Source organism: Sinocyclocheilus grahami, unplaced genomic scaffold, assembly GCF_001515645.1.
Source record: "Sinocyclocheilus grahami isolate Dianchi unplaced genomic scaffold, SAMN03320097.WGS_v1.1 scaffold711.1, whole genome shotgun sequence".
In the NCBI taxonomy this organism is placed as follows: domain Eukaryota; kingdom Metazoa; phylum Chordata; class Actinopteri; order Cypriniformes; family Cyprinidae; genus Sinocyclocheilus; species Sinocyclocheilus grahami.
Window position 1 is genome coordinate 519,216 of NW_015505890.1, and position 20,053 is coordinate 539,268.

General features: G+C 36.4%; 1 protein-coding gene across 1 annotated transcript in view; it reads left to right on the forward strand.

Moving 5' to 3' along the window:
- LOC107560129 (GRAM domain-containing protein 1B-like) overlaps positions 1-20,053 on the forward strand; it is a 39,486-nt gene that overhangs the window by 13,594 nt on the left and 5,839 nt on the right. Inside the window, exons 3-11 of the mRNA XM_016244212.1 lie at positions 5,103-5,123; positions 12,591-12,675; positions 14,873-14,976; positions 15,066-15,161; positions 15,244-15,324; positions 16,772-16,887; positions 16,996-17,155; positions 17,238-17,430; positions 18,982-19,128. Coding sequence (XP_016099698.1) covers positions 5,103-5,123; positions 12,591-12,675; positions 14,873-14,976; positions 15,066-15,161; positions 15,244-15,324; positions 16,772-16,887; positions 16,996-17,155; positions 17,238-17,430; positions 18,982-19,128 — 1,003 coding nt within the window. The remainder of the gene's footprint in view (positions 1-5,102; positions 5,124-12,590; positions 12,676-14,872; positions 14,977-15,065; positions 15,162-15,243; positions 15,325-16,771; positions 16,888-16,995; positions 17,156-17,237; positions 17,431-18,981; positions 19,129-20,053) is intronic.

A 20,053-nucleotide genomic window follows, 5' to 3' on the forward strand; every position in this document is an offset into this window, starting at 1 on the left:
AAGTCATAGTTACGAGAAATAAAGTCACTTTTCACAGATACAAAGTCATAGTTATGAGAAATAAAGTCACTTTTCACAGATACAAAGTCATAGTTACGAGAAATAAAGTCACTTTGCACAGATATGAAGTCATAGTTATGAGAAATAAAGTCACTTTTCACAGATACAAAGTCATAGTTACGTCATAGTTATGAGAAATAAAGTCACTTTTCACAGATACAAAGTCATAGTTACGAGATATAAAGTCACTTTTCACAGATACGAAGTCATAGGTACGAGAAATAAAGTCACTTAGCACAGATATAAAGTCATAGTTACGAGATATAAAGTCACTTTTCACAGATACGAAGTCATAGGTACGAGAAATAAAGTCACTTAGCACAGATATAAAGTCATAGTTACGAGATATAAAGTCACTTTTCACAGATACGAAGTCATAGGTACGAGAAATAAAGTCACTTAGCACAGATATAAAGTCATAGTTACGAGATATAAAGTCACTTTTCACAGATACGAAGTCATAGGTACGAGAAATAAAGTCACTTAGCACAGATATAAAGTCATAGTTACGAGATATAAAGTCACTTTTCACAGATACGAAGTCATAGGTACGAGAAATAAAGTCACTTAGCACAGATATAAAGTCATAGTTACGAGATATAAAGTCACTTTTCACAGATACGAAGTCATAGGTACGAGAAATAAAGTCACTTAGCACAGATATAAAGTCATAGTTACGAGATATAAAGTCACTTTTCACAGATACGAAGTCATAGGTACGAGAAATAAAGTCACTTAGCACAGATATAAAGTCATAGTTACGAGATATAAAGTCACTTTTCACAGATACGAAGTCATAGGTACGAGAAATAAAGTCACTTAGCACAGATATAAAGTCATAGTTACGAGATATAAAGTCACTTTTCACAGATACGAAGTCATAGGTACGAGAAATAAAGTCACTTAGCACAGATATAAAGTCATAGTTACGAGATATAAAGTCACTTTTCACAGATACGAAGTCATAGGTACGAGAAATAAAGTCACTTAGCACAGATATAAAGTCATAGTTACGAGATATAAAGTCACTTTTCACAGATACGAAGTCATAGGTACGAGAAATAAAGTCACTTAGCACAGATATAAAGTCATAGTTACGAGATATAAAGTCACTTTTCACAGATACGAAGTCATAGGTACGAGAAATAAAGTCACTTAGCACAGATATAAAGTCATAGTTACGAGATATAAAGTCACTTTTCACAGATACGAAGTCATAGGTACGAGAAATAAAGTCACTTAGCACAGATATAAAGTCATAGTTACGAGATATAAAGTCACTTTTCACAGATACGAAGTCATAGGTACGAGAAATAAAGTCACTTAGCACAGATATAAAGTCATAGTTACGAGATATAAAGTCACTTTTCACAGATACGAAGTCATAGGTACGAGAAATAAAGTCACTTAGCACAGATATAAAGTCATAGTTACGAGATATAAAGTCACTTTTCACAGATACGAAGTCATAGGTACGAGAAATAAAGTCACTTAGCACAGATATAAAGTCATAGTTACGAGATATAAAGTCACTTTTCACAGATACGAAGTCATAGGTACGAGAAATAAAGTCACTTAGCACAGATATAAAGTCATAGTTACGAGATATAAAGTCACTTTTCACAGATACGAAGTCATAGGTACGAGAAATAAAGTCACTTAGCACAGATATAAAGTCATAGTTACGAGATATAAAGTCACTTTTCACAGATACGAAGTCATAGGTACGAGAAATAAAGTCACTTAGCACAGATATAAAGTCATAGTTACGAGATATAAAGTCACTTTTCACAGATACGAAGTCATAGGTACGAGAAATAAAGTCACTTAGCACAGATATAAAGTCATAGTTACGAGATATAAAGTCACTTTTCACAGATACGAAGTCATAGGTACGAGAAATAAAGTCACTTAGCACAGATATAAAGTCATAGTTACGAGATATAAAGTCACTTTTCACAGATACGAAGTCATAGGTACGAGAAATAAAGTCACTTAGCACAGATATAAAGTCATAGTTACGAGATATAAAGTCACTTTTCACAGATACGAAGTCATAGGTACGAGAAATAAAGTCACTTAGCACAGATATAAAGTCATAGTTACGAGATATAAAGTCACTTTTCACAGATACGAAGTCATAGGTACGAGAAATAAAGTCACTTAGCACAGATATAAAGTCATAGTTACGAGATATAAAGTCACTTTTCACAGATACGAAGTCATAGGTACGAGAAATAAAGTCACTTAGCACAGATATAAAGTCATAGTTACGAGATATAAAGTCACTTTTCACAGATACGAAGTCATAGGTACGAGAAATAAAGTCACTTAGCACAGATATAAAGTCATAGTTACGAGATATAAAGTCACTTTTCACAGATACGAAGTCATAGGTACGAGAAATAAAGTCACTTAGCACAGATATAAAGTCATAGTTACGAGATATAAAGTCACTTTTCACAGATACGAAGTCATAGGTACGAGAAATAAAGTCACTTAGCACAGATATAAAGTCATAGTTACGAGATATAAAGTCACTTTTCACAGATACGAAGTCATAGGTACGAGAAATAAAGTCACTTAGCACAGATATAAAGTCATAGTTACGAGATATAAAGTCACTTTTCACAGATACGAAGTCATAGGTACGAGAAATAAAGTCACTTAGCACAGATATAAAGTCATAGTTACGAGATATAAAGTCACTTTTCACAGATACGAAGTCATAGGTACGAGAAATAAAGTCACTTAGCACAGATATAAAGTCATAGTTACGAGATATAAAGTCACTTTTCACAGATACGAAGTCATAGGTACGAGAAATAAAGTCACTTAGCACAGATATAAAGTCATAGTTACGAGATATAAAGTCACTTTTCACAGATACGAAGTCATAGGTACGAGAAATAAAGTCACTTAGCACAGATATAAAGTCATAGTTACGAGATATAAAGTCACTTTTCACAGATACGAAGTCATAGGTACGAGAAATAAAGTCACTTAGCACAGATATAAAGTCATAGTTACGAGATATAAAGTCACTTTTCACAGATACGAAGTCATAGGTACGAGAAATAAAGTCACTTAGCACAGATATAAAGTCATAGTTACGAGATATAAAGTCACTTTTCACAGATACGAAGTCATAGGTACGAGAAATAAAGTCACTTAGCACAGATATAAAGTCATAGTTACGAGATATAAAGTCACTTTTCACAGATACGAAGTCATAGGTACGAGAAATAAAGTCACTTAGCACAGATATAAAGTCATAGTTACGAGATATAAAGTCACTTTTCACAGATACGAAGTCATAGGTACGAGAAATAAAGTCACTTAGCACAGATATAAAGTCATAGTTACGAGATATAAAGTCACTTTTCACAGATACGAAGTCATAGGTACGAGAAATAAAGTCACTTAGCACAGATATAAAGTCATAGTTACGAGATATAAAGTCACTTTTCACAGATACGAAGTCATAGGTACGAGAAATAAAGTCACTTAGCACAGATATAAAGTCATAGTTACGAGAAATAAAGTCACTTTGCTATTTGTCAATTATGAGAAATTAAGTCACATGACAATTTACAGTACAGTAAGAAAAATCACTGCGAGATGAAAAGTGACACTTTAAGGTAAAAAAATCACAGCAATGAAATATAAAGTCACTTTGCAAAATAGAAAATTCATAATTACAAGAAATAAAGTCACTTTGCAATATATAATGTCATAACTACGAGAAATAAAGTCAAATTGTGAAATATGTCATAATTATGAGAAATAAAGTCACTGTGCGCAGATATAGTCATAATTACAAAAAAAATTAATAAAAATTGCAACTTACAGTATAATGCCATAATTACAAGAAATAAAGTCACTGCACAGATATACTGTAAAGTCATAATTACGAGAAATAAAGTCACGTTGCAGTATATAATTGAATATTTATGAGAAATTATGAGAAAGGTCAAATTGACAGATCTAATGTTATAATTAGGAGAAATAAAGTTATGTGATGATATGTAATGTCATTATTATGAGAAATAAAGTCACATTGCGAGATATAACGTCATAATTACGAGAAATAGTTTTAAGGGTCTTTTCAAGGTAATTTTTGGCCTGAGTGAAACAACATTCAGGCTCATCTAGACTGAGCTAGACTGTGTTGTGTTATAAATAGAGCGGTAGTGATGTCAGTTCACCCCTGTACACAAACACCCTCTTAAAAGTCTCCAAGTTTCTATTTTGGTTCATGCGGCTGTGAATTTGTCTTATTTCCATGCCATATCAGCTTTGAAACTGCTCATTTAACCATCTATTTTTGCTTCACTCTATTTGTGGAAAGGCCAAATAATAAAGTCACTGCACAGATATACTGTAAAGTCATAATTACGAGAAATAAAGTCACGTTGCAGTATATAATTGAATATTTATGAGAAATTATGAGAAAGGTCAAATTGACAGATCTAATGTTATAATTAGGAGAAATAAAGTTATGTGATGATATGTAATGTCATTATTATGAGAAATAAAGTCACATTGCGAGATATAACGTCATAATTACGAGAAATAGTTTTAAGGGTCTTTTCAAGGTAATTTTTGGCCTGAGTGAAACAACATTCAGGCTCATCTAGACTGAGCTAGACTGTGTTGTGTTATAAATAGAGCGGTAGTGATGTCAGTTCACCCCTGTACACAAACACCCCCTTAAAAGTGTCTTTAGTTTCTATTTTGGTTTATGCAAGTGTGAATTTGTCTTTTTCCCATGACGTATCCGCTTTCAAACTGCTCATTTAACCATCTATCTTTGTTTCACACTATTTGTGGAAAGAACAAATGATGTATGCGTGTGTAATTATCAGGTGAAGGGAAATGTCAATCTAGCAGACTTTACCAGCTGCCACATGACAGGCCCTCGGCCAACCCTCACAGTCTGTAAATATACACTCGCTGTGAGGGGCGTATGCAAATAATGTTCTGCATAGCCACTGTTTTGCTCTCCTTAATATAGTCATTTTCTTTTCCTTCTCTTTCAGAAAAGCCAGAGCTGGTACAACGTAAGTCGCACTTTCTATTAATAATATGTGTGTGTGTGTATGTGTGTGTGTGTGTGTGTGTGTGTGTGTGTGTGTGTGTGTGTGTGTGTGTATGCTTGTACTAATGGTTGTGTGTCCACCTACCTTGAAATATAAACCATAAGCCATATAAACCATAAATGTCACCATACAGTGCATTCTTTGTGTTACTGTATCATGACATGTCTTGGGCAAGGGAACAGGATAATTTAATTAAATGTAATAATTAAATCTAATTTTCACTGTATATATATATACATATAATTTTTATTTAATTTAGTTATTGTTTATAATAGGCATTATGTTTGGAATTTTTAAGTATGTAATTACTTGTATTTGTGTGTCAGATGTGAACACTGCCGTGTCTGGTCATCAACCAGTGGAATTCTTCTGTTGTTTTACTGTAATGCTTTACAGATGTGTTGCTCTTTCCTCTGACATTCATCAGTTTGGCTGCAAATATTATCTGACTCATGATCTTGTTATCAATTTCCTCATATTTTACGTCTGTGTGTCAACGTGACTGATAACAGCCATCTGCTTTCTTCACATTGTTGTGTATCACAGAGTGTCAGAATTTGAATATAATCTTACATGTTTTGGCACACAAAATTATCTTAAGAATTAAATATTTCATATTACATATTCCCATTAAAATTGCATATTTAAATATGAATATTTGAATATATATTACATGGCTCTCTGAGGTGCATGCCTAAAATAACTATATTATCATGGTAATGTTTTATACTTTAAATAATTCAGGGTATATATTTAATGTATATTGAATTATTATTATAGCAATACAAATAAGATTTTCTCTTCAAGTGTTGAATTCTATTTAGACCATTAGCCACAAGAGAGCGTGGTTTTACACTAATCTTTCAATCACTTTTCATTCCACAATATCTTCCCACAATATCTCCATCAATCTTTGCTTTCTTTTTCTGTCTGTTTTCTTTTCTTTTTTTGTCTTCCCCTCTCTTCTCTCTCTCCTTCACTCTTTCTCTTTAGCATGAGAGACAGCACATTCTCAGAGTAAGCATGGTTTTACTCTCCACGTTCTGTTCGCTCTCACACCAGTCCTTCCTCAAGCGTTCAGTATGAGGACTGAAATGAGTCTTGAAGGCTTCTGTCGTTCTAATGATGGCTTTGGCATGTGTGTGATCATCTAATGATGCAATCGTAGCACCATGAACTTTACTAAACCGAATGCAGAAAGAGGATGCATGGCATTAATACCCCTTTGTGAAAAAGAAGTACATATTACAAAGTGCCCTTTTAAAAACTAAATGTAAAACTGTACTTAAGTGTTAAAAACATAGCAGTCATGAAAGTGTACTCTAAGTACACTTAGTTTTAAGTACACTTTTATTTTAGTAATCTTATATTATCGGCAAGTACAATTTTTTGTAAATGTAATTTTAAATACAAGTGCACATTCATTACAATTAAGCACACTTCTTTTTCACAAGGGCCTGCATGGCGGCAGCATTGAAGAGTCGCAGTAAATAGACTTTGCATCTTTTTGACTGGCTCTGGTCCTCAGCGGTGTGATGTGATTGGTTGATTGCACTGCGTCTGCACGGATGTGAGTTGTTTGATACATATTAAATGCATACTGGGCAGGATCTCACACAGTGGTGTTGATGTTATATTTATACAGTATGTTTAGAATATTTCTTGATGCTCGGTCTGTGGAGGGTTTGTATGGGCAGTGATGATCTCCCATTGCCCTGAGAGCTCTGTGATTACATCTCAACCGTCATCATGTGAGTTCTGAGCCCGACTGACCACCGGAGTGAATGTTGGCTGCAGTACTGTGTTGCAGTTAGGCTCCGGGATGTTTGGTTTACGAGAGAGTGCTGATTATTAACAGCATCTGACTCTTTATAGGAGCAAAGCTTGTATGAATTAGCTTATTTTAAGGCAGCAATTTCACAACACATTGTTAGTTTCAAGGTAAAATTAGAAAAGTAATAAACAAAGAGTATGAATAGGAAGAGAGCCTGAGCAGATATGTCACACAAAGGCCTGCTCTGTCTTTTCATTGTATGGCTGTTATCAGCACACATTTTTCCTGCGTCCTTGTCATCTAAATGATTCAACGTTTTCTACAGAAATCAACTCATCAGTATAGTTTCTGGGTTTAGTTTAAACTGTTTGGTTACCAACATTCGAAATGTCTTCTTATGTGAAAAACTTTGGGTTGATATCTATTTAGGTTTGAACCCCAATGGAAGTTAAATCAAAGTTGGGGAGGTCTCATACGTATGCTAAACCAATACACGGTTCTTAGTCTAAATGGCAGCCTACATGTGCAAAAATCATTTTAATTTTATATTTTTCAAAAATGTTTTTAGTAACTGCAAAATAAGTCAGAGTATATACTTTCACCGGACACTCAAATAATGAAAAATGCTTGTGAACTAAAGCAATTGTTGTTATGATAATTATTAACAAACATCAATATTGACATTTTTTATGTCTTTAGGTATGACACATACAGAATTTAACATACCAGCTTTAGTGTATTTTAAAGATTTTTAAACGGATAGTTCACCAAAAATGTTTGTCACCGTTTATTCACTCTCTTTTCGTTCCAAATCTGTATGACTTTCTTTCTTTTGTAGAACATAAAAGAATATATTTTAAAAAATGTCTTCATTTTTTGGTCCATACACTGGAAGGCAATAGTCATCAAAACTGTTTAGTTCTCAAGATCCTTCAAAATATATTATTCTGTATTCAGCGGAAGAAAGAAACTCATACTCATATTTGGAACGACATGAGGGTGAGTAAATGATGACAGAACTTTCATTTTTGGGTGAACTATCCCTTTAAGGTGACTTACTTTTGGTTAAATACAAAACTATTTTGAGTTGCAAGAGACTAACCTCAACAGATCGCACCCCAAAAGCTTATGTATATTTCGCACACTAGACATTAGCTGCATTTCCATTACCCTTCAAATTGAAAATACGCCTAATGGAAACGCGTCAATTTCGCAAAAATGCCCATATATCGCAAAAAGTTTTTACGCTCGCATGAGGTGGTTTTTCAGGCAATTCAAAAAAGGAATATTTCGCAAAACTGCAATGGAAACTTTTTTTTCCGCATTAACAGGTCACATGGCATACGTAAAAAGTCATATGATCATTCCTCAATGTACTACAACCTCCAAGAAACACTTCATATGTGGCTGCTCTCAAGTATAAGGGGCTTTCCCTGTCATTAATGCTTAGACTATTTACACTGCACACGTCTGCGGCGCGTTACGGCTCCGAAACGGCCACCGGAGCTGATCGCAGCCACTCTAGTCAACGCTTGTGTTACCAGTCATGCCACGGCACGTCCCAGAAGCTGCTCTCCACGCTGCTTCTATCAAGATACACGCATACGCCTCCTTCGATTAAATATAATGGCTAGTGTAGCCAAAATACCATCAAAATCCATTGCCATGACTTATTGCGAGAGGAAAGAATTACGTTTTAGTCGCATAACATCGGTTAATGGAAACACCGTCATTTCGCAATACTTTTTTATTGACGTTTATAAAATATCGCCAAAGTTTTGCGCAAATCTGTAATGGAAACGCGCCGTCCCTGTGACCGTTTGAGACATGAAGACAGACAGAGTTTATGTGTGCGTTTGTTTATTGTTACGTGTGGGCGTGTTTGTGCAGAATTCCATACCTTCCTGAGCTTTGCCCTGGAGATTCTGACACCATGAACAGGTGTAAAGTTGGGAAACTGGTTCTCTGCTTGGCTGTTTCTCTGTTTTCAGTTCTTGTGAACAGAACCCAGCTCTATGCCATAACTAGACTGATTCAGAGGGACTTTTAATATTGCTCTTTCTTCCAAAAAATAACTTTTTTTAAGTCATATTTTTTTAGAATATGTCTAACATTCATATTTAGCTTTGTATGCGTGTGTAGCCCCTTCAAGTGTTAGGTTGTAAAGTGCTGATTTCAAAGCTGTTTCAGCTTGCACTTGGTCTGAATTTAAACTGGTCTAAAAATGTGTTGTTTTTTTAATAATAATTGCGTCATAGACTAGCAGTTATCTATCCTCAGTTTTGTGATGCTCAGCTGATTTTAATTACTGGATTCCTCCCAGTAATTAAATAAGATATAAAAGTTCATCCTTACTCACACTTGCCTTAGTCTGTCGCACAGATATGAGCTTAGTTAGCATCAGTTCTGTCACACAAAAACATGCTAAAACAACTTGAGTTCTGTCACACATCAAATAAGCTTTCAGTTTCATTGAACAGAAAATGCGCTAAATCAGTCTTTGGTTCTGTCACACAGAAACACGCTAGTCCATCACGCAGACAAACGTTAAGTCAGCTTTCAGTTCTGTCGCACAGAAACACCCTGGTCTGTTACACAGACAAACGTTAACGCAAATTGTAATTGCAAATTGAAAATACGCCTAATGGAAACGCGTCAATTTCGCAAAAACGCCCATATATCGCAAAAAGTTTTTACGCTCGCATGAGGTGGTTTTTCAGGCAATTCAAAAAAGGAATATTTCGCAAAACTGCAATGGAAACTTTTTTTTCCGCATTAACAGGTCACATGGTATACGTAAAAAGTCATATGATCATTCCTCAATGTACTACAACCTCCAAGAAACACTTCATATGTGGCTGCTCTCAAGTATAAGGGGCTTTCCCTGTCATTAATGCTTAGACTATTTACACTGCACACGTCTGCGGCGCGTTACGGCTCCGAAACGGCCACCGGAGCTGATCGCAGCCACTCTAGTCAACGCTTGTGTTACCAGTCATGCCACGGCACGTCCCAGAAGCTGCTCTCCACGCTGCTTCTATCAAGATACACGCATACGCCTCCTTCGATTAAATATAATGGCTAGTGTAGCCAAAATACCATCAAAATCCATTGCCATGACTTATCGCGAGAGGAAAGAATTACGTTTTAGTCGCATAACATCGGTTAATGGAAACACCGTCATTTCGCAATACTTTTTTATTGACGCTTATAAAATATCGCCAAAGTTTTGCGCAAATCTGTAATGGAAACGTGCCTAATTGTCTCACTTGTCACTGTGACATTAGAAAACAAAGGGATCCCCTGATGACATTATTGGAGTCGTCACACCCACTCCTGGTACCAGCCACCGGCGTCTCTCATTATTTACTCTTTTAGTTAATAAGTAACTGACTTTACATACTCATCAGCAGGAGTAAACACACTCACACATATCCAGCTCTACATAAATCAGCAGGACAGATAGAGCTGTTGTGCTCCGCAGTATCTGCTGAGGTTTCTGCTAGTCTGGATCTGCTCTGGAATGTTCCTGAGTATTTGCTTCTCCATTGAGAGCAACTATCCATTCACCTTTATGGATATTTATGCATAAGTGCTGATGAGAGCATACTTTTGGGACGGAGTTGTCGCTTGCACAAGCAGAATTCCATTCTTAGCATTATAACTGCTGCAGATCATGTGTCAGTCTTTGTTCTTGGTTATCTTTAGGCACAAATGAGAGGGAGCGAGTGAGTGTCGTTTGGGGTTGAGAGATGCGAGTGTGAATTCTACATTGGAAAGCGTAAATTATTAAAAAGAGGACCTAAGAACCCAAGGATTTGGTGCAGAGTGTTTCCGGATGGTCTTTATTTGTCGTCGTGGTCCGTTTCACACCTGCAGAAGATCTTTCTTCTCTGAAGTCTGACAAGACTGAATGCAGAAAACAAGAAAAACTCTAGGAATAAGAAGAATTGTCTTTGATGGACTAAACTCCAAGAAGAACAATCTTTGAAAGCCAACAACCAACCTGTTATGGAGATATTAGCGGCCATTGCATACTGAGGTAACGATTATCACTTGCGGAAGTAACTTTCTGTTCCTTCTTCATCGACTCTCTAGTCAGGCTCTTTCGAGGCTCTTTATTTGTCGTCGTGGTCCGATTCACACCGGCAGAAGACTATCTTTTGTTCTCTAAAGTCGAACAACAACAGCTGCTGAATGCAGAAAGCAAACACAAATTCTGAGGACTAAGAAGAATCACATCTTTGATGGACTAAACTCCAAGAAGAACGTTCTTTGAAAGCCACCAACCAACCTGTAATGGAGATATTAGTGTCCACTGCATACTGAGGTAACAATTGATAATTGCTTGCGGATCAACCCTACAGACATGCTCTTTAGATGCTCTTTATTTGTTGTCGTAGTCCGTTTCAAACTAGGAGACTATTTCTTCTCTGAAGTCTAAGAAGAAATGCAGAAAACAAGCACAAACTTTATGGAATAAGAAGAATCACGTCTTTGATGGACTAAATTTCAAGAAGAACGATCTTTGAAAGCCACCAACCAACCTTTAATGGAGATATTGGTGGCCATTGCATACTGAAGTAACGATTAATTATCACTTGCGGAAGTAACTTACTGTTCCTTCTTCATCAACCCTCCAGTCACGCTCTTTATTGGTTGTCATGCTCCATTTCAAACCTGTAGAAGATAAGTTTTTCTTCTCTGAAGTCTAACATGATCAGCAAGTGAATGCAGAAAACAAACACAAATTCTGAGGACTAAGATGAATCACATCTTTGATGGACTAAACTCCAAGAAGAACGTTCTGTGAAAGCCAACAACCAAACTGTAATAGAGATATTGGTGGCCATTGCATACTAAGGTAACGATTAACTTGTGGAAGTCACAGTGTTCTCAGTCTGAAGAAGCATAAAGAATCAAGACAGACCCACATACCCACTCTTTCCCAGCACAAACGGTGGGAAACTGGAACAAACAGCAGCATAATAAAGTATCTGTCTGCAGAGGTTACTAAAGGCCACTTGCGTGTGAGTGTGTTTTTGCACTGGAATCATGTGTTACTAGTCAGGTTATTTTTGCTTATTCTAATATTGTAAAAATTTGTTTAAAAATATTCAATATTGACAGTGTCGGTACAGTCTGTACAAATATATGTTCATTTAATATTTTTGAAACTGAATTCAGTGGTTAAATAATATAAATTCTGTATAATTCTAAAGGTATTTATGATCATTTGTTGTTTGTTTTTTTTATCTCACTTCCATGGCAACGGTGTATCACGTTCAATTTTGTGAATAAGGAAACGTTTTACATGGTTGATCTTAAGACACCTCGAGATTCAAGTTGAAGTGACTGTCCTGTCTTTTCTCAGAGCATTTGTCTTTAAAGGCTGTTTACGTGCCACTGTAACTGATGCCAGGTGTGTATTCACTCATTAGCAGGAGTGAAGAGTGCATTTGTGAATGAGAAGCAGTGTGACTCTACAGTGGGAATGCACTCATTGTGGTTGATCTCGCTCTGCTGCATGGCAGAACTGAAGCAGCATGATCAGCTGTGAGAGTGGAAATGCTCTTAATGCACACTCTTTCTGAGTGTGGATGGACGTGTGAGTATGTGTGTGTTCCTCATCTACTGATTTTTGTGTTTTGTAGGTCCTGAGTCCCACATACAAGCAGCGTAATGAAGACTTCAGGAAGCTCTTCAAGCAGTTACCGGACACAGAGCGCCTTATTGTGGGTAAGAGCTCTCATATATTAAGCTCTTTATTTATAGTAAGTAAACTACTGTAAATTACCTAATACAATTATTTAGTTTTATCTTAAGTGAAAATTCTACTTGAATATATTAAAGGGGTCATATGACGTTGCTAAAAAAGAACATTATTTTGTGTATTTGGTGTAATGAAATATGTTTATGCGGTTTAAGGTTCAGAAAACACATTATTTTCCACATACTGTACATTATTGTTGCTCCTCTATGCCCCGCCTTTCTGAAACGTGTCGATTTTTAATAGCTCACCGGTCTGAAAAAGCGAGGTGTGCTCTGATTTCCCTGCTATCTAGTGCGTTGTGATTGGCCGAATACCTCAAGCGTGTGATGGAAATGTTACGCCCCTCACCATACTGTGATGCCCTGTCCGGCTAGAGCGATGAGACAAAAACATGAAAACCCATTATAAACGAGGCATTTGTTGCATCCAGTGGGGGCATAATTATGGATTATAATGACTTATACTGTCTTTTTACGCATTGCGTTGCATCACGCCGCGTAAACATAAAAACATGTCTGCATTTGTGATCGGAGAAATGACAAACAACAAGCCCAAAAAACTAGCTTTAAATATTTAAAATATAAAAACTCTTTAAATATAAAAAACGTACTTCCAGTCTGTGAGTCAGAACAGCCGGCATTGTAGTCTACTCTCGCAGGATCAGGAAACAGTCCTCCATAAAATGTGCTGCACACATCTGAATATTTGGGTTAAACTGTTCTGGAACAGTGTTGTAAATACAACTTAACCACTGATTTCTAGTCGTGTCCTCTTTTGGAAGACCAAACAAAGTAGTTTCGCTTTCACAACAAAACACAGCGTCAACCACATGTGACGACCCCGGGCTGGACTCCGCTTCATCCACGGTGAAAGCCAATCCGGCGATCCACAGCGCAAAGTTGATGTATTTCCTCAGCGACCAGCACGGATCAGCTCCAGGCATGACGAAGCAGATATCGTCCTCTTTTGGAAGACCAAACAAAGTAGTTTCGCTTTCACAACGAAGCACACAGCGTCTTCACGACATGGCGGCAGCAACAACAATACTACAGCGAGAATAAAAGTTACGCCTTCTTTCTTTGCGTGAACATTTGGGCGGCGTTATGCAAATCTTCCCACATAGTGATGCAGACATGTGGGGGCGTGTTTAAACAAGACGTTTTAGGTAGGTGTGGCTGACTCTTAACTTTTATAAAGAATATCTCTTTGGATTTGAGACTTTAGTCTTTGCAACTTTACAGATCTTCTTTATGCACCAAGAGCTTGTAACACTCCAAAGAGAAAGGAAAAATTAAAATCGCATCATATGACCCCTTTAAATATGAAAACGTACTTACAGGCTGTGAGTCAGCATTATTTGTCAGCATCATAGACTGTGGTCAGCATGCGCGCCGAAGGAGAAACAGAGGAACTGAATTCACCTGAACACCGGCATTGTAGGCTACTCTCCCAGAAAACAGTCCTCGTCCTCCGTAAAATGCGTTGCACACATCTGCATATTTGGGTTGAAGTGTTCTGGAACAGTGTTGTAAATACAACTTAACCACTGATTTCTAGTCGTGTCCTCTTTTGGAAGGCCAAACAAAGTATTTTCGCTTTCGCAACGAAACACACAGCGTCTTCACAACATGGCGGCGGTGGTGGCAGCAACAATAAAGTTACGCCTTCTTTCTTTGCGTAAACATTTGGGCGGTGTTCGTCCCACATTGTGACGTAGACATGTGGGCGTGTTAGAACGAGCCGTTTTAGGGTGTGGACAAGTCTTAACTTTTATAAAGAATATCTCTTTGGGTTTGAGACTTTAGTCTTTGCAACTTTAGGGATCTTATCTATTCACGAACAGCTTGTAACAGGAAAAGTTGAAATCGCATCATATGACCCCTTTAATATATATATACAACTTTAAATTTATACTTTATATTTATCATTTAAAAACTAATTATAATTCATTAACAAGTGAAATTATAATTAAAATTAACTATATTAATAGTTCATTCAGAATTGCATTAAATGCTTAAACGGTTTAAAGGTACTTAATTTTATGTGATTTTCTTCTTTTATTTAGAACTTGATGAATGCAAATTAAAATATTAGAAAACAAAATTATTAAATTGAAAGATGTAACAGGAGGGACATCTTTTGACCTTGTCCTGTCATTGGCAGACTACTCATGCGCTCTCCAGCGGGACATTCTCCTGCAGGGCCGCCTCTACCTCTCTGAAAACTGGATCTGTTTTTACAGCAACATCTTTCGCTGGGAGACACTGGTATGATTTACTGTAACTCAGACTTTTGGAGCTACAGCCTCCAGAGAGATTGGAGAAGAGCTGAGTTTTTGTCGTTGCGTTTCATGCAGCTTACAGTTCGGCTGAAAGACATCTGCTCCATGACGAAAGAGAAAACCGCGCGTCTGATTCCCAATGCCATACAGGTGTGCACGGACACCGAGAAGGTGAGAGTCTTTCAGATGCCACAGCACATTAACACAGAGGTTATTTCTTGATGTTCATCTCCTGCTTTGCTCTTCTCTTCAGCACTTTTTCACATCGTTTGGTGCAAGAGACAGGACTTACATGATGATGTTCAGACTTTGGCAGAATGCACTGCTGGACAAGGTATGAGCACAGTATATGAGTATATACAGTATATAAAGTTTAAGTTAAGGCCAGTTCACAACAAGAAAGATAACTATAACAATAACTGTATTAGCATTCACACCAGCACATCATTATAAGCGCACTGCAGTTTTGTCATCTGCTGCTTTAAATACTCAAGCTGTTTAAAGCAGGGTGAATTCTGATTGGCTGTCAGTGGTTACACTGTTCATCAGCTGGAAGAAATTGTTTAAAAATTGATTGCATCGTCGTTTTTTCCCCTTTCTTCTTGCGACTGTAAAAGTCTTGTCTGTCTTTTGTCCATGTGATAGCGTTTTGTAATTGTGAGTGTGAGACTTTATCTGAAAATAAAGTTATCGTATCGTCATTGTTATCGTTATAGCTGTGCTGAATACTTTTATTATAACCAACAAAATGTAAACATGATGTAATTCATTGTGCAGTGTAGACCATTTTTTGTGCTATTTTAACAGGATATTTTGCAAGAGAGCAGAGTTCAGTCAGTGAGTTTGCACTGAACTGAAGTGATTGACAACTTTAGTGATTATTAAGAGAAAGCGCTATTCGCTTTTGAATCCGAAACTGTGGTGATTGACAGCAATAACCACCGCAATGACTGATACCAAAAAGAAAAACATGCAAACATTGGTACTGTATGCCAATTGTTCTGTGTAATGTGTTTATTTGGTCTTAATATTATTAATAAAATGAAGACCAAAGAAATACATTAGAATCACTTTGTCTTTTTGTAATTTGGTCAAAGTTGCATGCTGTTTTAATGTATTATTTACATGTAATTATTGGTATCATTAATAATGAATTGATGAAGTCCACTTACATCATCCTGCATGCTTAAAATGTGCATGTTTTTTTTTTTCGTTCTATAGGTTATCTCCATTGTTTTCATTTTACTTTTAGTATAAAATAGCATGCATATTTTTACTTTTTTTATTTTAAGAAGAAACCAAACCGATGTATAGTTGGCTTAATGCTATATAGAAAATCTCTAAATGTTTTTCAGGAAGAGTGTTTTCAACTTTTCATATAAAAATTTGGCATGCAGTTGTTTCTAAAGCTATTCAAAACCTCTTTCAATGTAAATTGTGATAATCATAATTAATAATCGCAATTACAATTCCAAAGGAATAATCAACAATTATGATTTTTATCATAATCATGCAGCCCTACCTTAAATGGACAGGTTTGGACAGGTTTATGCAAATGACTAACCTCGGGCACGCAGTCACTCATTTAGAATACTCCAAAATGCATTAGAATATTAATAACAATTACAAAACTTTAGAATTAGGTTAAGAACCGATTCATGTGTGTATGCATGTGTTGTGAATTAAGCTAATTTTGTCAGTACATTTTAAGCAATATTAGATATGTTATATCTGATGTTATCTAAGCAAATATAATAAAGTGTCATATACTCTGTGTGCAGCCTCTCTGTCCTAAAGAGCTCTGGCACTTCGTACATCAGTGCTATGGAAATGAGCTGGGCCTCACTAGCGATGATGAAGACTATGTGCCGCCTGATGATGATTTCAACACCATGGGGTGAGTTATATGTGCATGCTTTCATAACTACTGTTCAAAAACCCAACATATTCAGACGTGAATGTTGCACAGATATAGCACCTAAGTGTCCACATTCTCTCTGTTCAGATACTGTGAGGAGATCCCAGCGGAGGAGAACGAGGTCAGTAATGATAACTCATCCAAGAGCAGCAGTGAGAACAAGCCAGACAACAGTTCTCCTCCGTCACACAAGAGATCCATCACACACTCCACCACACCTCCCAGCAGCACTGATACGCCACTGTCTGTGAGTATATGCGCTCCTGCACGCTTTCCGTATGGTCTTATTAAGAGACATTGTTTGAAAAAGTGCTCTCTGCTGGTGTCAGTTTGACATTGCAGCTGAGGAGTACACAGACTGCCTTCCTGATGGAGATCTGCTGCCGCTCCCTCTGCTGGCTGAGGAGAGGAACAGCGAGCCGGCCAGTCCTCTGGACCCTGTGCCACCACCTGCACTGGACTTCAACGACAATGAGGATATACCCACTGATCTCAGTGATTCCTCAGAGACAGATGATGAAGGTTTGAAAAAGAAAAAAAAAACTCTTCTTGTTTCATGTTTGAATCAATGTTTGAAACTCCATACGCTTGCAAAATATCATTTTTATATACTAAAAAATTGAATAATTAAAATTGATTTAATAATTAAAAGTAAAATGTAAGTATTTGTTTATTTTATTTTAATTATATTACATAATGTAATTAAAACTAGATTGAAAAGTTTGTAGGCACACTTTAAGCTGGCTTGAAAAAGCCTAGCTAGAAAGTTTGAAAAACTTGCAGTCTGAACGTTTTCAGTTTGAAGTAGTTTGAAAGTTAAAATAGTTTTAAAGATTCAAGTTTGAATGTTTTCAAGGATAACAAAAAACAGATAGGTACAAAACATATTGCTAGGGTACCTGGGGTGGTTGCTAGGCTGTTTCTAGCATGTTGCTAACATGTTTTTAGCATGTTGCTAGCAGGATTAGCATGCTGCTAGCACAAGTAGCATGTTACTAGTACGATTAGCATGTTGCTAGCATGATTAGCATGTTTCTAGGATGATTAGCGAGTTACTAGCATGTTGTTAGCACAATTAGCAAGTTACTAGCCTGTTTCTAGCACGATTAGCATGTTGCTAGCATGATTAGCATGTTACTAGCCTGTTTCTAGCATGATTAACATGTTACTAGCCTGTTTCTAGCATGATTAGCATGTTACTAGCATGTTGCTAACATGATTAGCAAGTTACTAGCCTGTTTCTAGCATGATTAGCATGTTACTAGCCTGTTTCTAGCATGATTAGCAAGTTGCTAGCATGTTTCTAGCATGATTAGCAACGTTAGTACCATGTTGTTAGCATGTTTCTCTGCTAAAAACCAGCTAAGACCAGCTTGGCCTGCTAAAAAAAGTGGCCAAAACCACTTTAAAACCAGCTTGGGAGACCAGCCAAAAACAGTCAATCAGCTTAGGCTGTTTTTAGCTGTTTTTTCAGTAGGGAGTTGTTAAGCTTTGCTAGAGCAATAGACATCTTAAATACACCATACGTCTTATTGTATAAAAGTTTTCACCCCCTCATTGAAAGTCTATGGGATTTTAGTTGGTTTTGATACTCTGGTTTACAAAAACCGTAAGCCGGATCAGTTAGAAAAGCAACCCGAGTCAGACCAGTCTGAAGGTCTGACCCGAGTTTGGTGGTTGTAGTTTTAAAAGTCTAAGAGGAGATACATTTTAAAATTTGGTCTCAGAAGAAGAAGAAGAAGAAGTTTAAATAGGATTTCAGTAAGTTGGCTTTTTCAAGCCAACTTAATAAAATAAATAAATGTGAAGTGCACACTTTCACATTATCGAAACCAATTTTAAAATGTTCACAGTTTGGAAGCAGCTCAAAGTGATCTTAATTTGTATCAATTGTATCAGTTAATTGTTATACCTTACTACATGTGGATACATATTCTGTCTTATTCTGGAAACATAATTCGAATAGTGAACAGTGTGAGATTCTCCACATTTTTGTCAAGATTCTCTATATTTTGATGCCAGTACTTGATTAGTGCTGTACAGCTCATCTTTTTTGTTTGAATATTTCTTCAGGGGATGAAGTTCAAGCATTCCACGAGGATCTGAACGGCCGTCAGTACATTAATGAGGTGTATAAATTCAGTGTTGATAAGCTGTACACCATCCTCTTCACCGAGTCCCAGTTCATGACAGACTTCATGGAGCAGAGGAGATTTACAGGTCAGAACACTTCAAAAACAGTCATTCCTTTGTCTTTGAACTGATTGAACTTTTAGAGAAACCCTAATAGAGTGATCAAGACCATGAAGAGCATTACACGGTTGTTTGCCAAATAATTCAACTCAATTTGCATTTGAGTTTAAAGGGGTCATATGATGTTGCTAAAAAGAACATTATTTGGTGTATTTGGTGTAATGAAATGCGGTTTAAGTCATGTCCTCTTTTGGAAGGCCAAACAAAGTAGTTTTGCTTTCACAACGAAGCACACAGCGCCTTCACGACATGGCGGCGGCAACAACAATACTACAGCGAGAATAAAAGTTGCGCCTTCTTTCTTCGCGTGAACATTTGGGCGGCGTTATGCAAATCTTCCCACATAGTGACGTAGACATGTGGGGGCGTGTTAGAAAGAGCCGTTTTAGGTAGACGTGGCTGACTCTTAACTTTTATAAAGAATAACTCTTTGGATTTGAGACTTTAGTCTTTGCAACTTTACAGATCTTCTTTATGCACCAAGAGCTTGTAACACTCCAAAGAGAAAGGAAAAATTTAAATCGCATCATATGACCCCTTTAAATTATTTAATTTTATTATTTTGATTATTATATGTATTGTTTTATCTATGAGCAAAACTTAACTATACAGTACATCAAGAATACTTAAGATCAGTTTTATTTTAGTATCACTGAGATACTATTATAATTTTTATACATTGTTTTTTTTTTGTTTTCTTTTCATTCAAAAAATTAATTTTGTTGTGTGTTTTTGTAATTTCTATATATGTCTACATGGTTTTATTCATTTTAGTTTAGTTTATTTTTACTGATTTTAGTACTTAAAGTTAAAATGAAAATAATAAATTAGCTGAAATTAGCTATATATATATATATATATACTGTGTGTATATATATATATATATATATAT